Source organism: Nycticebus coucang, chromosome 20 (genome assembly GCF_027406575.1).
Source record: "Nycticebus coucang isolate mNycCou1 chromosome 20, mNycCou1.pri, whole genome shotgun sequence".
Taxonomy (NCBI): Eukaryota; Metazoa; Chordata; class Mammalia; order Primates; family Lorisidae; genus Nycticebus; species Nycticebus coucang.
In genome coordinates this window covers 29,539,429-29,559,311 of record NC_069799.1, presented here as the reverse complement: position 1 = coordinate 29,559,311, position 19,883 = coordinate 29,539,429, and the positions used below count along the sequence as shown (strand labels likewise).

At 42.0% G+C, this 19,883-nt stretch overlaps 2 protein-coding genes and 1 non-coding gene across 3 annotated transcripts in view; 2 read left to right on the top strand and 1 right to left on the bottom strand.

Annotated features, from left to right (window-relative positions):
- Nucleotides 1-240: 240 nt before the first annotated feature.
- Nucleotides 241-344, top strand: LOC128573168 (U6 spliceosomal RNA). The gene has a single exon (XR_008376337.1). It is a non-coding gene; the product is annotated as a U6 spliceosomal RNA (small nuclear RNA).
- Nucleotides 345-2,517: 2,173 nt separating this feature from the next.
- LOC128572719 (zinc finger protein 679-like) overlaps nucleotides 2,518-19,883 on the bottom strand; it is a 32,062-nt gene continuing 14,696 nt past the window's right edge. The window contains exon 4 of the mRNA XM_053572780.1: nucleotides 2,518-3,562. Coding sequence (XP_053428755.1) covers nucleotides 3,411-3,562 — 152 coding nt within the window. The 3' untranslated portion in view covers nucleotides 2,518-3,410. The remainder of the gene's footprint in view (nucleotides 3,563-19,883) is intronic.
- LOC128572718 (serine/threonine-protein kinase pim-1-like) lies at nucleotides 18,016-19,736 on the top strand. Its single transcript, XM_053572779.1, has one exon. It carries the CDS (start codon nucleotides 18,263-18,265, stop codon nucleotides 19,199-19,201), a length of 939 nt encoding a protein of 312 aa, XP_053428754.1. The 5' UTR covers nucleotides 18,016-18,262; the 3' UTR covers nucleotides 19,202-19,736.

The window sequence follows — 19,883 nt, the reverse complement described above, 5'->3', positions numbered from 1 at the left end:
TTCACATTTGTAGGGGTTTTCTCTGTCCTAAATTTGTCACATATAGAATGGTTTGAGCAGAAATTACTTTCACATTCTTCACTTTATAGCATTTCTCTTAAACATGAATTCTCCTGTGTACAGAAAACTGTGACTACTGGCATAAAGCTTCAACACACCTTCATATTGTGATGATTTTTCTCTGGCATGATTTCTCTTATGTTTAATAAGGGCCAATGATGACTTAAAACCTTTATCATAGTGCTAGCTTCAGCAGTACATATAATAAAATTGGAATGATACAGAGATTAGCATGGCCCCTGAGCAAGGATGACGTGCAAATTCGTGAAGCATTCAATATTTTTGACACACCATGTGGGGACAAGACACATTTATAAGAGGGACTTTACATAACAAATGCAATCACTGTAACTTGGTTTCTTGTACCCTCAATCAATCCCCAACAATTGAAAAAAAAAAAAACTTTGTCATATTATTTATATTTGTAAGATTTCTCTCCAATATGAATTTTCCTATGTATAGTAAGTTTTGACCTCTGGTTTGAGTGCATTGCCACACTGTTCACATTTGTAGAATTTCCCTTCAGTGAAAATTATTTTATACTTAGTAAGTTATGAACACCAAGTAAAAGTACTATCACATTCTTCATATTTGTAGGATTTCTATGTTGCATGATTTTTTTTTTTCTTTATGGACGGCCGATTTAACCTGAGTTAAAGGGTTTGCCACACTATTCATATTTATAAGTTTTCTCCAGAATGAATATTTTTGTTTAGAAAGATTTGAGTGCTGGTTAAAATATTTGCCACATTGTTGACATTCATGAGGTTTCTCTCCAGAATGAATTCTTTTATGTACAGAAAGGGTTGAGTAATGTTTAAAGGCTTTTCCACATTCTTCACGTTTGTAAGGTTTCTCTCCAGAATGAATTCCTTTATGTACAGAAAGGTGTGAGTACTGGTTAAAATATGGGCCACATTGTTCACATTTGAAGGGTTTCTCCCCAGAATGAATTCTTTCATGTACACAAAGGGTTGAGTACTGGTTAAAGGCTTTTCCGCATTCTTCACATTTGTAGGGTTTGTCTCCAGAATGAATTCCTTTATGTACAGAAAGGTGTGAGTACTGGTTAAAAGCTTTGCCACATTTTCACATTTGTAGGGTTTCTCTCCAGAATGAATTCTTTTATGTACAGAAAGACATGAATATAGGTTAAAGGCTTTTCTACATTCTTCACATTGTATGGTTTCTCCCCAGAATGAATTCTTTTATGTACTGAAAGGGTTAAGGAATTGGTAAAGGCTTTGCAACATACTTCACATTTGTATGGTTTCTCTCCAGAATGAATTCTTTTATGCACAGAAAGGGTTGAGTAATGGCTAAAGAATTTGCCACATTCTTGACATTTGTATGGTTTTTCTTCAGAATGAATTCTTTTATGTTGAGAAAGGTGTGAGGCCCAGTTAAAGGCTTTTCCACACTCTTGACATTTGTATGGTTTCTCTCCAGAATGAATTATTTTATGTCCAGAAGGGTTGAGTAAAGATTAAAGGCTTTTCCACATTCGTGACATTTGTATGGTTTCTCCCCAGAATGAGTTCTTTTCTGTCCAGAAAGAGTTGAGTAATGGCTAAAGGCTTTTCCACATCTTCACATTTGAAGGGTTTCTCTCCAGAATGAATTCTTTCCTGTACAGAAAGGGTTGAGTATTGGTTAAAGGATTTTACCACATTCTTCACATTGGAAGGGTTTCTCTCCAGAATGAATTCTTTCCTGTACAGAAAGGGTTGAGTATTGGTTAAAGGATTTACCATTCTTCACATTGGAAGGGTTTCTCTCCAGAATGAATTCTTTTATGTACAGAAAGGCTTGAGTAATGGTGAAAGGCTTTCTGACATACTTCACATTTGTATGGTATCTCTCCAGAATGAATTCTTTAATGTACAGAAAGGTTTGAGCACTGTTTAAAGGATTTGCCACATTCGTCACATTTGTAAGGTTTCTCCCCAGAATGAATTCTTTTATGAACAGAAAGGGCTGAGTAATACTTAAAGGATTTGCCACATTCTTCACATTCATAAGGTTTCTCTCCAGAATGAATTCTTTAATGTACAGAAAGGTTTGAGCACTGTTTAAAGGATTTGCCACATTCGTCACATTTGTAAGGTTTCTCCCCAGAATGAAATCTTTTATGAACAGAAAGGGCTGAGTAATACTTAAAGGATTTGCCACATTCTTCACATTCATAAGGTTTCTCTCCAGAATGAATTCTTTTATGTCCAGAAAGGGTTGAGTACTGTTTAAAGGATTTGCCACATTCGTCACATTTGTAGGGTTTCTCCACAGAATGAATTTTTTTTTTTTTTTTGTAGAGACAGAGTCTCACTTTATGGCCCTCGGTAGAGTGCCGTGGCCTCACACAGCTCACAGCAACCTCCAACTCCTGGGCTTAAGCGATTCTCTTGCCTCAGCCTCCTGAGAAGCTGGACTACAGGCGCCCGCCACAACGCCCGGCTATTTTTTTGGTTGCAGTTTGGCTAGGGCCGGGTTTGAACCCGCCACCCTCAGTATATGTGGCCAGCGCCTTACCGACTGAGCCACAGGCGCCGCCCAGAATGAATTCTTTTATGTACAGAAAAGGCTGAGTAATCCTTAAAGGATTTGTCACTTTCTTGACATCTGTATGGTTTCTCTCCAGAATGAATTCTTGTATGTTGAGAAAGGTGTGAGGACTGCTTAAAGTCTTTTCCACATTCTTGACATCTGTATGGTTTCTCTCCAGAATGAATTCTTGTATGTTGAGAAAGGTGTGAGGACTGCTTAAAGTCTTTTCCACATTCTTGACATCTGTATGTTTTCTCTCCAGAATGAATTCTTGTATGTCGAGAAAGGTCTGAGGACTGCTTAAAGTCTTTTCCACATTCTTGACATTTGTATGGTTTCTCCCCAGAATGAATTCTTTCATGTACAGAAAGGCTTGAGTAATGGTTAAATGCTTTGCCACATTCTTCACATTTGTAGGGTTTCTCTCCATCATAAATTGTCTTATGGTTAGAATATTTTGAGCTGTGGCTAAGACATTTGTCATCATTTTCTCAAAGGTAGATTTTCTCTCCAGTATGATGTCCCCTGTGCTTAGACAAGCTTGAGCAAGATTTAAAGACTTTGCAACATTCTTTACCTTTGTACTGCTTTTCCACTAAATGAGTTATTTTATATTTTCCAAAGTTTGAGCATAGGTTTAAGGCTTTCCCATGTTTTTTACACTCAAATGTTTTCTCTTCAGTATATATCATCTTATATGTATTTAGACTTGATAATTTTCTCACAACTTGGTAACGTTTACTGCATTGGTAGATTTTACCATGCATAGCTGTTGAACATTCATCCAGATCATCATAACATGCATTCTACTGTTTGCACTCATACCCCCGATCCCAGTAGTTTATTGAGTTTAAATTCTCAGGGTCATTGTTTTGATATCTTCTCAGGATTATCTTTGGCAACACAATGTTTGCATCTAGCACTTGTGAATTGTCCTGGGAAGAACAATTAGATGTCACTGAAAGAAATTTAAAAAATAGAAAATTATGTCACTGAGTTTTCATCACAATTGAATTAATATACAGTACAAACTTTTTTCTGTAAAATTATGCCAAGCATAGTAGCAAGAAGTCATAGTATAGCACACATGTCCTATTAAGTTTTGAAATACATATATGTAAGAAATATATACTGCATTTTGGGAATTATAAAATCCAAGTAAGAATTTTCAGCCCACCAGCTGAGCACAATGTGAAGAGGCATATACAGGTTGGGTGCAGTGGTTGATGTTTTTAACCTAGCACTCTGGGAGTTTGAGTGGGTGGATTGCTTGAATATAGGCATTGGACAGCATTCCTAGCCAGAGTGAAACCCTGTCTGTACCAAAAATAGAAAACATTACTTGGGAATGTGGCAGAGACCTGCAGTCTCAGCAAGTCAGGAAGCTGATGCAAGAGTATCTCTTGAGCCCAGGTAATTGAGGTTGCTGTTAACTGTGATACCACAGCACTCTATCCAGGGTGACAGAAACTGTGCTTCAGAAATACATATATATAAAATAAGGAAAAAAATAATAAAAAAAATTGGTTCTACATAAGGACCACAGACATTCCCCCATCTGAAAACAGCATGGTGTATACGAAAGTAAACGTTTTCCTCAAAAGAAAAATAACAGCATGGTGTATACGAAAGTAAACGTTTTCCTCAAAAGAAAAATAGTGACACCTGCATTAATTGTACTGGCTTTTCAGGGCTTTTCTAAAGGTAGGTTATGTCTCCCATGAGTGTGAGTGCTGAAGGGAATGGTACTATAGTTTATAAAACAGATTGGGGATACTGAAACAAAAAGTAAAATATTGTTACAGCACCAGAGACTCCAATACAACAAGACAGGTTCAGGTTGTACAGCAAGCGATTATAAGCTCTTAAGAGAAAATGTGAGGGAAATGCTTCAGCTAGAAAATATCCACACTATTCCACAGGCAAAACACTTTCAGAATGTATATGAAGTTCCTCAAGTCTTTAGTACAATTTGTGTCAGAATCCTGTAAGATAAAGCCGTATCATGGATTTTCTTACAGGTACCTTTTATGATCCTCAAAAATCAGTGAAAGATTACAGCATGTACAAAATATTAAGGTAGCATAACCCAAAGAAACAAAATAAATAACAGGTAATCAACTATAAAAAACAGAGATGTCTAAATTACCTACGAATTTTACCTTAAGGATGATAAATGTGTAAAATGGGAAGGATACAAACAACTAAGTAAAATCACAGAAATGGAGGTATCAATAAGAAATAAAAGCTTTAGGCTGGGCGTGGTGGCTCACCACCTATAATCCTAGCACTCTGGGAGGCCGAGGAGGGTGGATTGCCCTGAGCTCAGAGGTTCAAGACCAGCCTGAGCCAGAGTGAGCCTCCCCTCTACAAAAAAAAAAAGTCAGGCATTGTGATGGGCGCCTGTAGTCCCAGCTCCTTGGAGGCTGAGGCGAGAGAATCAATGTTGCTGTGAGCTATGATGCCACAGCTCTCTACCCAGGGCCACAAAGTGAGACTCTGTCTCAATAAAAAAAATAATAATTAATAAACGAATATATAAATAGGAAAAAAAAGAAAATGAAAACAATTCAAAATAAGATAATTGAAAGAAAAGTTAAAGAAAAAAGATATAAAATCTTTAAAAAAACAAAAATTCTGAAGTTGAATAATACAATGGAAAAGACTGAGAAATTTTCAAATTTAAGAAAAATGATACAGAATCTTAAGAAGCTCACCACCCTTTAGTTAGGAGAAACACAAAGAGACTCAGAAAAAGACACATGCAGATCAAAGATTCGAAGGACACACAAGAGAATCTTGAAAGCCACAAAGGGAAATAGATTTGTCATTTCTAAGCACTCTCTTATGAGATTACTAGTGGATTTATAGACACACACCTTCTGGATCAAAAAAGAATTGGATGATATAGTCGAAGTGCTAAAAGAACAAAAATTTCAAAACACATATGCTATATCCAGCAAAACTTTCCTTGAAAATGAAGAAAAAATAAACATTTATCAAGATAAATGATGAAGGCTCAGCACCTGTGGCTCAAGCGGCTAAGGCGCCAGCCACATACACCTGAGCTGGTGGGTTTGAATCCAGCCCGGGTCTACCAAACAACAATGACGGCTGCAACCAAAAAATAGCCAGGCATTGTGGCAGGTGCCTCTAGTCCCAGCTACTTGAGAGGCGGAGGCAGGAGAATCGCTTGAGCCCAGGAGTTGGAGGTTGCTGTGAGCTGCGATGCCACAGCACTCTACCCAGGGCGACAGCTTGAGCCTCTGTCTCATGAAGAAAAAAAAAAGATAAATGATGAAAACTGCCAAACAAGAAATGTCAAAGGAAGCTCCTTTCATTGAAATTGAAATTATGCTAGAGAACAATGCTAAATTAGCTAAAAATAACTAAATCTGAACAAAACAACTAAGTACACTTAAGTAAAATTCTGTAGTTTCATGATAGTGCAGAAAACACTTTTAATCATGCTTTAAAATTTAAAGACAAAAACAGAAACTTTTTTTTTTTTTGAGACAATCTCAAAAAGGGTGTTTGTCACCCTCGATAGAGTGCAGTGGCATTACAGCTCACAGCAACCTCAAACTCTTGGGCTTAAGTCATTCTCTTTCCTCAGCCTCCCAAGTAGCTGGAACCATAGGCACCCGCCACAGCATCCTTTTTTTGTTGTAATTGTCGTTGTTTAGTGACAACAGACTTAGCGAGACTCTGTCTCAAAACAAAACAAAACAAAACAAAACCCAAGCCCAGGCTGGGTTGGAACTTGCCACCCCCAATGTATCTGGCCAGCACCTTAACCACTGAGCTATGGGCACCGAAACCAAAGACAGAATTTTTTTTTTTTGAGACACAGTCTCAAGCTGTCGCCCAGGGCAGAGTGCCATGGTGTCCCACCTCACAGCAACCTCCTCCACTCTTGGGCTTAAGCCATTCTCTTGCCTCAGCCTCCCAAGTAGCTGGGACCACAGGTACCCATCACAACACCCGGCTATTTGTTGGTTGTAGTTGTCGTCGTTTGGCAGGCACGGCTGGATTCGAACCTGCCAGCTCCGGTGTATGTGGCTGGCACCCTAGCTGCTTGAGCTACAGGGGCCAAGTCCCCCAAACAGAATCTTAACAGGAAATCTTTGTCAATGGGTACAGGTTTTCAATGTAACAATATGAAATTGGTGACATCAATAAGTTGAAAGGAGAATTTTTGAAAAAAAATTTGGTTGTTGACAGTTTGCAATATATTAAAAAATGTGTAATTGCCTTGTTAACTACCATAAAAATAGCTATAGACACACACTCAAATAATAAGAATCACAGCATGTTACTACACAAAACAATGAGACACAAAAAGTCAGATGGGCTCAGGGCCCGCAGCGCAGTGGTTGCAGCACCAGCCACATACACCAAGTCTGGCAGGTTCAAATCCGGTCTGGGCCAGTTAACAACAGTGACAACTAAAACAAAAAATAGGCGGCCAGTGTAGCAGGTGCCTGTAGTCCCAACTACTGGGAGGGTGAGGCAAGAGAATCACTTAAGCCCAAAGTTTGATGTGCCTGTGAGCTGTGACGCTACAGACTTAGTGAGACTCTGTCTCAAAAAACAAAAAACAAAGAAACAAAAAAAACAAGTCAGATGGCCCAGCAACCACGAGGAAATATACTGTTCATAAACCAAATATGGGTAACGTATAGGGAAACAAACACAAAGAAGATGAAATTACCAATAGGCATAGAGTTGAGTTACATTTAACTTTTCTTCTCAATGTTTTCAAGTATACAGAGCTGAATATTGTATAAAATGTACAAAGTGTCCCAAATGTACACAAATAAGAAGCTCATATATTAGATTTTTAATATTTCTATATCAACACTTAAGAGAAACATTTCTTTTTTTTTTGTAGAGACAGAGTCTCACTTTTTATGGCCCTCAGTAGAGTGCCATGGCCTCACACAGCTCACAGCAACCTCCAACTCCTGGGCTTAAGCGATTCTCTTGCCTCAGCCTCCCGAGTAGCTGGGACTACAGAGGCCCAAGAGAAACATTTTGTAAAATTATGTAATGAATATTTTGTAAATAATGGTACATTTGATTACAATTTCCTATTTTCCCTACATGTGTGTGTATGGCAAATTTTGGAACATGCTGTATAGCTAAAACCTAAAAGAAATTGACTGAGGTGAGGTGAAGTACTTTAAAAAAGTAAGAAGAACTATATAAAATACAAAACAAAATTAAAGGAAAATTTAACCCACAAAATTCTAAAAAGACATGTTACATTACTAAAGTAATGTAAATAGCAATCATTTTTTTCTTCTTTTCTTTTTTTTTTTAGAGTTGTAGATGATATTTTTATTTTATTTTTATTTTTTTTATTAAATCATAACTGTATACAATGATATGATTATGGGGCATCATACACTCACTTCATAAACCCTTTGACACATTTTTATCACAGTGGTTAACATTGCCTTTCCGGCGTTATCTCAGTTACTGTACCAAAACATTTACATTCTACATTTACCAAGTTTCGCAAATACCCCTGTAATATGCACCACAGGTGTGATCCCACCGATTCCCCTCCCTCTACCCACCCCCCCCTTTCCCACTTCCCCCTATTGTTAAGTTGTAGCTGGGTTATAGCTTTCATGTGACAGTCCCAAATTAGTTTCATAGTGGGGCTGTGTACATTGGGTATTTTTTCTTCCATTCTTGGGATACTTTACTAAGAAGAATATGTTCCAGCTCCATCCATGTAAACATGAAAGAGGTAAAGTCTCCATCTTTCTTTAAGGCTGCATAGTATTCCATGGTATACATATACCACAATTTATTAATCCATTTGTGGATCGATGGGCACTTGGGCTTTTTCCATGACTTAGCTATTATGAATTGGGCTGCAATAAACATTCTGGTACAAATATCTTTGTTATGTTGTGATTTTTGGTCTTCTGGGTATATGCACAGCAGAGGAATTACAGGATTGAATGGCAGATCTATTTTTAGATCTCTGAGTGTTCTCCATATATCTTTCCAAAAGGAATGTATTAATTTGCATTCCCACCAGCAGTGCAGAAGTGTTCCCTTTTCTCCGCATCCACGCCAACATCTCTGGTCTTGACATTTTGTGATATAGGGTAGTCTCATTGGAGTTAGATGATATCTCAAAGTAGTTTTGATTTGCATTTCTCTGATGATTAAAGATGATGAGCATTTTTTCATATGTCTGAAGGCCGTGCGCCTGTCTTCTTCAGAGAAGTTTCTCTTCAAATCCCTTGCCCAGCCTGCGATGGGATCCCTTGTTTTTTTCTTGCTGATGCGTTTGAGTTCTCTGTGGATTCTGGTTATTAAACCTTTGTCAGAGATATACCCTGCAAATATCTTCTCCCATTCTGAGGGCTGTCTGCTTGCTCTGCTTACTGTGTTCTTAGCTGTGCAGAAGCTTTTTAGTTTGATCAAGTCCCAGTAGTGTATTTTTGAAGCTGCTTCAATTGCCCGGGGGGTTCTCCTCATGAAATACTCACCCAGACCAATTTCTTCAAGGGTTTTCCCTGCATTCTCCTCTAGTATTTTTATAGTTTCATGTCTTAAGTTTAAATCTTTAATCCAATGAGAGTCTATCTTAGTTAATGGTGAAAGGTGTGGGTCCAATTTCAGTCTTCTGCAGGTTGCCAGCCAGTTCACCCAGCACCATTTGTTAAATAGGGAATCTTTTCCCCACTGAATGTTTTTAATTGGCTTGTCAAAAATCAAATAGCGGTAAGTAGCTGGATTCATCTCTTGGTTCTCTATTCTGTTCCAGATATCTACTTCTCTGTTTTTGTGCCAATACAATGCTGTTCTGATCACTATCGATTTCTAGTAAAGTCTGAGGTCTGGTAGTGTGATTCCTCCTGTTTTGTTTTTATTTCTGAGTAATGTCTTGGCTATTCGAGGTTTTTTCTGATTCCATATAAAACGAAGTAATGTTTTTTCAAGATCTTTAAAATATGACAGTGGAGCTTTAATAGGGAGTGCGTTGAAATTATATATTGCTTTGGGTAGTATGGACATTTTGATAATGTTGATTCTTCCTAGCCATGAGCATGGTATGTTTTTCCATTTGTTAACATTTTCAGCTATTTCTTTTCTTAGAGTTTCATAGTTCTCTTTATAGAGATCTTTCACATCTTTTGTTAGGTAAATTCCCAAATATTTCATCTTCTTTGGCACTGCTGTGAATGGGATAGAGTCCTTAACTGCTTTTTCAATTTGACTGTTGTTGGTGTATATAAAGGCTACCGATTTATGAATGTTGATTTTGTAACCTGAGACGCTGCTGTATTCCTTGATCACTTCTAGGAGTTTTGTAGTAGAGTCCCTAGTGTTTTCCAGATACACAATCATATCATCTGCGAAGAGCGAGAGTTTGATCTCTTCTGACCCTATATGGATACCCTTGATCGCCTTTTCTTCCCTAATTGCGGTGGCTAAAACTTCCATTACAATGTTGAAAAGCAATGGAGACAATGGGCAGCCTTGTCTGGTTCCTGATCTGAGTGGAAATGATTCCAATTTAACTCCATTCAATATGATATTGGCTGTGGGTTTGCTGTAGATAGCCTCTATCAGTTTAAGAAAAGTCCCTTCTAGACCAATTTTCTTGAGTGTTCTGATCATGAAGGGATGCTGGATATTATCAAAAGCTTTTTCTGCATCAATTGAGAGAATCATATGGTCTTTGTTTTTTAATTTGTTTATGTGCTGAATTACATTTATAGATTTACGTATATTGAACCAGCCTTGAGACCCTGGGATAAAACCAACTTGGTCATGATGTATAATTTGTTTGATGTGTTGCTGGATTCTGTTTGTTAGGATCTTGTTGAATATTTTTGCATGATATTCATTAGTGATATTGGTCTATAATTTTCTTTTCTTGTTGGGTCTTTTCCTGGTTTGGGGATCAGGGTGATATTTGCTTCATAGAACGTGTTGGGTAGTCTTCCTTCTTTTTCTAGATTTTGGAACAGGTTGAGTAATATAGGGACTAATTCCTCTTTAAAGGTTTGGTAGAATTCTGTCCCAGAGGTTCTGATAGTTTGTGTCTTCATTGTCGTTTTGTTCCAAAAAATTGGTGATTTCTTTCTTAATCTCATCTCTGACCCAGCTATCATTCAGCATAAGGTTATTTAACTTCCATGTTTTTGTATGGGTATGCAGATTCCTGTTGTTACTCAATTCAAGTTTTATTCCATGATGGTCCGAGAAGATGCATGGAATAATTTCTATTCCTTTAAATTTACTGAGGTTAGACTTGTGACCTAAAATGTGATCAATTTTGGAGTAAGTTCCGTGGGCTGATGAGAAGTATGTGTATTCAGTTTTGTTGGGATGAAATGTTCTGTAGATGTCTGCTAAATCTAAATATTGGATGGTTAGGTTTAAATCTAAGATTTCTTTGCTCAGCTTCTTTCTGGAGGATTGATCCAACACTGCCAAGGGAGTGTTGAAATCTCCAACGATTATGGAGCTGGAGGAAATCAAGTTACTCATGTCTGTTAGAGTTTCTCTTATAAATTGAGGTGCATTCTGGTTGGGTGCATAGATATTAATAATTGAGATCTCGTCATATTGAGTATTACCCTTAACAAATATGAAGTGACCATTCTTGTCCTTCCTTACTTTTGATGGTTTAAAGCCTACTGTATCTGCAAATAAAATTGCAACACCTGCTTTTTTCTGATTACCATTTGCCTGAAATATGGATGACCATCCTTTCACCCTGAGTCTGTATTTGTCTTTTGAGATGTGACTCTTGTATGCAACAAATATCTGGCTTGAGTTTTTGTATCCAGTCAGCTAACCTATGCCTCTTTAGAGGACAGTTTAAGACATTCACATTGATGGAGAGTATTGATAAGTCTGGTGGAATTTTGGGTATCGAGTTTTTCAAAGGTCCAGTGGACATTTTTAATCCTTTCGCCAGTGTGGAAGTTGGAGTTTGATCCGAAGTTTCTGAGTGAGTTTACTTTTGTGGTATAGGATTGGGTTGGTCATTGTGGAGGATAGGTCTGAGAACATCCTGAAGAGCTGGTTTACTTATGGCAAATTTTTTCAACATATGAATGTCATTGAAGTATTTAATTTCTCCATCATAGATGAAACTCAGTTTAGCTGGATACAAGATCCTGGGTTGAAAGTTTTTTTGCTTTAGGAGATTAAAAGTTGATGACCAGCCTCTTCTTGCTTGAAAAGTTTCAGCAGAGAGATCTGCAGTTATTCTAATATTCTTACCTTTGTACGTTATAGTTTTCTTTCGCCGGGCTGCTTTGAGAATCTTCTCTTTCATGTTAACTTTAGTGAAGCTAATTATGACATGTCTGGGAGATGGCTTATTGGGGTTGAATCGTGCTGGGGTTCTGAAGCTGTCTGCTATCTGAATTTCAGATTCTCTAGGCATGTCTGGAAAATTTTCTTTCATAATTTCATGTAGAAGGGCCTCTGTGTCCTTGGCAGCCACTTCATCATTCTCCAAAATTCCTATAACCCTTATGTTGTTTTTTTTCGAATTATCTGAGAGCTCTCTGAGTGAGTGATCCGTTTTTGCTCTCCATTTCTCTTCCTCTTTGAGAGATTGGGAGCGTTCGAAGACTTTATCTTCAATGTCAGAAATCCTTTCTTCTGCTTGCTCCATTCTGTTACTGAGGGATTCTACTGTATTTTTCATATCTTTGAGGGCTGTAAGTTCTTGTTTCAGTGTGTCTAAGTCTTTGGTGGTTTTGTCTTTAAATTCGTTAAATTCTTGAGACAATTTTTGAATTTCTCCTCGAATTCCTAATTCCATTTTATTGATCTTGTCTGCAAACCAAATTCTGAATTCAACTTCTGACATCTCAGCCAGTTGTTTATGAATGGGATCTTCAATCACATCTGCCGTATCTTTTCTTGGGGGGGTTGATCTATTCTGGTTATTCATGTTACCAGAGTTTTTCCGCTGATTCCGCCCCATGGTTTACTCCCTTTGGTTTTTCCCCTGGGGTTTTATCGAGGGCCCGTACAGTGTTGTGGCCTGAGAAACTGGGGCCCTGTCTGGTGTGGTGGAGCAAAGTGGTTCTGTCTTGTTTTCAGCTGGTTTCTGTTCGATCCTATTGCAACTTCTACTCTGGCTTGAAGTCTCAGCTGTGTGGAAAAATCAGCAATTAAGTCACCCCGCCTGCCCACCTCTGGCCCCAGTTGGAAAAGGAGAATCAAACCTTCCTACAATCGCACACCCAGGGCACCGCCTGAAGAGTCCTCAGTCTATTAGCCCAGTTCAAAAGGTCCGAATCAACTGTCTCAATCGGCACTTGTCTCGGGTGGAAGGGTTCAAGAGGTCTCTGGGAACTGGATCACAGGGGCCTGGTGACTCCTCTGACACAGCTCACCCCAGTGCAGCGTGGAGTCAGGAGGAGCCACCCAGCAAACAGAGCAGTCTGGGAAGGTTGACGTCTCCTTCCCCACTTTGCCCCTCCGTTGGACCCCGTCACTGGTATCTCTGCAGATGGCTAACCCAGTTGCCTGCAGTGAACAGACACTCCAGGGGTTTGCACCTGCCTGAATCGCAAGGAAGTCTGCCAGGCCCCTGCAGACTGCCGCTATCTAGCAGGAGGAGATGGGGCCTGACATCTTTGAGTGTTTGATGCAGGTGATGGGAAGGAGGTGTTCACTCAGGCTTAGCCCCGTCCCTGATGGATGCTGCTAACAGAACAGAACAGAACAGACAACTTTGTGAGGTTCTGTCTCTGTTCCTGTCGTCACCTACAGAAGACGGGCTGTTTTGAGTTCAAACGTCTTTGCTGCTGGAGAATTGCGTCTGAACACCTCTCTGGGTCGGCTCCGCCCTGGAAGCTTCCCGGGTTTGTGAGCCGTGTCACCGGTGCCCTCCTCTGGTTGCCCAGGGAGACAGGGGGTGTGGCCTCAGAATATCCAGAAGTGAGCGTTCTGCCGTTAAAGAAAAAACGGCTGTTGATCTACCTCCAGGGAACTGCTGCTCTGGTGTAGGCACTCAGGCGACCCTTTTCTCCTCTGTCCCGTGCCCCAGAGTCAGCACTGAGCGGCCGCAGTTTGTGCTGGGTCCACACCCCTTAAGAGATCCCCCAAGAATCAGAACTCTTGGGGGATGGGCCCCCAGACCCCGATTGGGAGTGGGGGTGGGAAGCTAGAGTTTCTTTCAGTTTTACGCAATACTACGGTCCGGGGAGGGCTCCTGCACTGCACCGCAGGGAAGTGCTGCCAAGGCTTGATTTCCCCTCAGCAGAGTGCCCTCTCCTCGTTCACGTATCCCAGAGTCAGCGCTGACCTGACGCAGCTCAGGCACTGTGCACTCCCCTCGAGAAATCACCCAAGGAGCCGAACTCCTGGGGGATAGGCCCTCAGACCCCGAGTGAGAGTAGGGGTTCTCAGCTCTCAGCGCGGAGGCCAGAGTCTTACTCAGTCTTGGGCCCCGTATGCCCGGGGAGGTTTGGTGCACTGCACCGCAGGGAAATGCCACGAGGCGTGACTCCCCCTCAGCCCGGTGCCCTCTCCTCACTTGCGCGCCTCAGAGTCAATGCTGACCAGTCGCAACTCGGGGACTGTCCACTCCCCTTGAGAAATCACCCAAGGATCCAAAGTCCTGGGGGACAGGCCTCCAGACCTCAGTGGGCGGGAGGGGAGCGCCGGGGATTCAGGGTTGCTGGCAAAGGATTCCCAAAGTTTTATTCAGCCCTATGTCCGGCAGGAGAATGCCACGGCACCCCAGTGGGGGAGGTAGGTCCAGTTTTTAGAAGGTCTCTCCCGTGGAGTGTAGTGGGAGGGCCTTTAATTTCTGCCCGCTTGTTCAATTGTGGGGCTCTTGAGCTGGTCTCATGGGGGAGGGGGACTCCCGTCCGCTTGGTGGTGGATTTTGTACCTTTTGTTTGCGTCCTTGTGATCACAACTTGCCTCAGCGGTGTTGATGTGCGTTCTTCAGCCGTCCACCAGGATACTTACTAAATTCCTGTCCCTTAACTCTCCTTCTGGACGGGAGCCTTTGTTGAAAGCTGGCTTCAGTCCGCCATCTTGTCTCCCCTCACTCCATTTTTTTTCTGAGACAGTCTCATTCTGTTGCCCCAGGCTAGAGTACTGTGGCATCACAGTTCACAGCAACCTCAAACCCCTGAGCCTTTTGCCCCAGAATCCCCAGTAACTCAGACTACTGGCACCCACTCCAGTTTTCTATTTTATTAGCAGGGATGAGGTCTCACTCTTGTTTAGGCTGGTCTAGCATTCCTGGACTCATGTGATCCACGCACCTCCCCTCCCAGAGTGCTAGGATTACAGTCACAAGCCACCACACCCAGGCCCTAACTGCCATTTTCAAGGATAACTGTACATTGATGAGAAGCACAAATTCTGAATCTTTAGTATACAGTTAGGGCAATAACATTTTAAACACACGAAAATCACTGATAAAAAGCTTTAATAAGAAAATATTAAGTATTGGGGCTTAACACTGTTGTACTCATTTGCCATCTGGAAGAAAAACTTGGACCCCACTTCAGGTATAAATCAGATGGTGATTTATTCACCTATACAGGGGACCTCACCTGTGCAGGCAGGTCGCCGCCCAAAGGGCAAATAGCCCTGAAGAGAGGAGCAGGGTGATTTTTATACCCTTTTTGTGCTACGTGGCAAGCCAAGTAAAAACAGAAGCAGAACATGGCGGTTCGTTAGCTCAGGGTGGGGTTAAAGAGTTGGCTCAGAGGGGCTACAGCCTGGCAGTTGGCACGAGGGCGGGGTTACAACCAGTCAGGGGGTTACATCGTGGCAGCTGGCATGGGGACAAACTTGGCTTGGAAAATTTTGCTTGAGTAAGTTTTCCACTATTGTTTAGCCACTGTTAGGGGGTTGGGGTAAGTTCAGGGGGGTTACAGAACCTGGGAAACTCTGCTTGAGTGAGCTTTTACCATTGTTTGGCAAGGGAGCCAGGGAACTCAGAGAGAACTTCCTTGTAACCTGTTCTCAGAATTAAACTAATAAGGGGGGGGTTTGAGATGGACAGGGACTCAGGCTGAAACAGTTAGGGGACTTTAGGGGTCTTCTTGCCGGTTCGGTTACTACAACACTAGAAAAACATCATTTTAATGTGATTGATATATTGGTGCTCTCCTTACACAAAAGAGAAAGGCTGTAATTCAGCTTTCAGAAGCAAAGACAAGTCTTAGATTCTGTAAAGTTTTGCAAATAAAGCAAAACATGGATATTGTAATAAATGGTGTGAATTGGTTATGAAATGAACAATTAGAAATAAATGATATTGTCATTCAGTTAAAAGTTGATAACAGAAGATGAAAAAGCTACTATTTGATACAATAAACTAAATCATACAAAACCAATTATTATAAAAAATATGGGCTGCATACTAATTATCTAATTAAGCTTTTATAAATCATGTACCTTCAAGCATGTTATTTCAGAACTACTGAAATGTTCCTATTAACACATGCACAATATAAAATGATATAATTTGTCACATCTATAACAAAGTAAAGGCTGGATATGGTGGGTAAAACCTGTAATTATAGCACTCTGGGAGGCTGAATAGGGTAGAATGCTTGAGCTCAGAAGTTCAAGACCAGCCTGAGAAAAGTGAGACCCTATCTCTGCTAAAAACAGGGCGGGGCAAGGTGGCTCATGCCTGCAATCCTAGCAATCTGGAAGGCCGAAGCTTGTGGATTGCCTGAGCTCAGAGGTTGGAGACCAGCTTGAGCCAGACTGATACCCTGTCTCTAAAAATAGCTGGGCATTGTGGCGGGCGACTATAGTCCTAGCTACTTGGGAGGCTGAGGCAAAAGAATCGCTTGAGCCCAAGAGTTGGAGGTGGCTGTGAGTTATGATGCCACCACACTTTACCAAAGGTGACAAATGTGAGACTCTGTCTTAAAAAAAATAAAACAAAGGATCAGCCCCTATAGCTCAGTGGCTAGGGTACCAGCCACATACACGGGAACTGGGCAGGCCAACCCAGGCCTGCCAAACAACAATGACAACTACAACCAAAAAATAGCCAGGTGTGGCGGGTGCCTGTGGTCCCAGTTACTTGGGAGGCTGAGGCAAGAGAATTGCTTAAACCCAAGAGTTGGAGGTTGCTGTGAACTGTGATGCCACAGCACTCTACCGAGGGTGACACAGTGAGACTCTGTCTCAAAAAAACAAAACAAAACAAACACACACAAAAACTAGGCAGACATTGTGGTGGATGCTTGTAGTTCCATCTATTGGAGAGGCTGAAGCAAGAGGATCTCTTGAGTCTAAGACTTTGAGGTTGCTGAGAGCTATGATGATGCCACAGCACTCTACTCAAGGACACAAAGTGAGACTCTGTGACAAAAAAAAAAAAGTATATATATATATATATCAGACTAAAGACTATAAAGTTATAATTTTTGCATTCAATTGAAGTTAGCTTGATAAGAGACTGAATTATATTGTTATATCTTTAAGAACTTTTTATAATTTCCATTCTTCAAGGTGTTCAGAATGAAAATATCTATACAATTCATGTAAAGTAAACTAAGTAGGAAATCAGACTAATTAATTACAAAAATCAATAAAACAGAAATGAAGGTAGCATGAAAAGAAATAAGGATAATATATCTAGAAGAAATAAAGTAATAGTAACTTTAACTCATTTATATTTAATGTAATTAACTTGTTAATCTAATAAGACGATATGCCTGAATAGACTTACAATAAATGAGTGTCTACAATATTGGGTCTAAAGAAGACTCCTTATATATCTAAGGACTAAAATAGGCAAAAAGTAAAGACTAGCCGGGCGTTATGGCGGGCGCCTGTAGTCCCAGCTACTCGGGAGGCTGAGGCAAGAGAATCGCTTAAGCCCAGGAGTTGGAGGTTGCTGTGAGCTGTGTGAGGCCACGGCACTCTACCGAGGGCTATAAAGTGAGACTCTGTCTCTACAAAAAAAAAAAAAAAGTAAAAAGACAAAAAAATCCATATGCCAAGCAAATAGTAACTTAAAGTTGGTGGAGTAGCTATAATTCTATGAGACAATATACTTGTGGCGCAAACAGCCAGGAGAAAAATGTAGTAATAAGAGGCCCCTTCACCCAGAATCCTCAATATCTATATATACTCACAAATCTCATTTAGGTATATTATATTATACATCTTGTAAAAGTGAGACCCCCCCCATCTCATTTAGGTGTATTATATTACATATTTTGAGAAAAGTGATAACAGAAGCTTAAAAAGCTACTGTTTGATGCAATAAACTAAAGCACATATATAATGACATTGCTTGCAAATATATGAAATAAATCATGACAGAAGTAAAAGAATAAACAGCAACGGCCGCGGTGGCGGAGGAGGCCTGAGAGGAGTCGTCGGCGGCGGCGGGACCCGCAGAAGCAGCAGCAGCAACAGCAAGAGCAACAGCCACCAGCTCTCTGTCCCACGGTGCTGCCGCACGATCTTCACGAGCCGCTCACCCTGCTGCAGCCTGTCCCGGCAGTGCCCCCAGTTGTCCTCCGACTCGCCCTCGGCCTTCCGCGCCAGCCGCCGCCACAGCGCCAGCCATAGACACAGCCACCGGCACAACCCCAATCCCTGCTACTGCTGCGGCTCCTCCGGGCACGGTCCCTGCGCCGACACCCTGGAGGTTGGGATGCTCTTGTCCAAAATCAACTTGCTTGCCCACCTGCGCGCTGCGCCCAGCAACGACCTGCACGCCACCAAGCTGGCGCCCGGCAAGGAGGAGCCCCTGGAGTCCCAGTACCAGGTGGGCCCGCTACTGGGCAGCGGCGGCTTCGGCTCAGTGTACTCAGGCATCCGTGTCTCCGACAACTTGCCGGTGGCCATCAAGCAGGTGGAGAAGGACTGGATTTCCGACTGGGGAGAGCTGCCCAATGGCACCCGAGTGCCTATGGAAGTGGTCCTGCTGAAGAAGGTGAGCTCGGGCTTCTCCGGCGTCATTAGGCTTTTGGACTGGTTTGAGAGGCCCGACAGTTTCGTCCTGATCCTGGAGAGGCCCGAGCCGGTGCAAGACCTCTTCGACTTTATCACCGAAAGGGGGAACCTACAAGAGGAGCTGGCCCGAAGCTGCTTCTGGCAGGTGTTGGAGGCGGTGTGGCACTGCCACAACTGCGGGGTGCTCCACCGCGACATCAAGGACGAGAACATCCTTATCCACCTCAATCGCGGCGAGCTCAAGATCATCGATTTTGGGTCGGGGGCGCTGCTCAAGGACACCGTCTACACGGACTTTGATGGGACCCGAGTGTATAGTCCTCCAGAGTGGATCCGCTACCATCGCTACCATGGCAGGTCGGCAGCTGTCTGGTCCCTAGGGATACTGCTGTACTATATGGTGTGTGGAGATATCCCTTTTAAGCACGACGAAGAGATCATCAGGGGCCAAGTGTTCTTCAGGCAGAGGGTTTCTTCAGAGTGTCAGCATCTCATTAGATGGTGTTTGGCTCTGAGACCGTTAGATAGGCCAACCTTCAAGGAAATCCAGAATCATCCCTGGATGCAAGATGTCCTTCTGCCCCAGGAAACTGCTGAGATTCATCTCCACAGCCTATTGCCTGGGCCCAGCAAATAGCCTTTCTGTCAGGTCCTCCCCTCCTTGTCAGATGCTTAAGGGAGGGGAAGCTTCTGTCTCCAGCTTCCCGAGTACCAGTGACACTTCTCGCCAAGCAGGACAGTGCTTGATACAGGAACAACATTTATAACTCATTCCAGACCCCAGGCCCCTGGAGGCTGCCTCCCAGCAGCGGGGAAGAGAGACACTCCAGGAGCCCTAGGCCTCAACCTCTCCTGTAGATACTCTCTCCTCATAGGTGTCCAGCATTGCTGGACTCCCAAAAATTCTGGGGGTGGGGGTGGGTCAGAACCCTGCCACAAAACTGTTTCCTTCATCACAAGTTCTGCTGAATGCCGTGACGGGTCGGGTAAGGGGGGGAAACAAGTTGGGATGGGATAGGACTAGCACCATTTTAAGTCCCTGTCACCTCTTCCGACTCTTCTGAGTACCTTCTGTGGGGACTCCGGCTGTGCTGGGAGAAATACTTGAACTTGCCTCTTTTACCTGCTGCTTCTCCAAAAATCTGCCTGGGTTTGGTTCCCTATTTTTCATCCCTGTCCCCCCGACCCTCTCCTTTATATGAAAGGTGCCATGGAAGAGGCTACAGGGCCAAATGCTGAGCCACCTGCCCTTTTTCTGCCTCCTTTACTAAAACTCCCAGTGAACTGGTCTTCCTTTTTGGTTTTTACTTAACTGTTTC

Excerpts from the sequence above, each read along its gene's own strand:
- LOC128572718 (XM_053572779.1), top strand. The coding sequence starts at position 18,263 with ATGCTCTTGTCCAAAATCAACTTGCTTGCCCACCTGCGCGCTGCGCCC.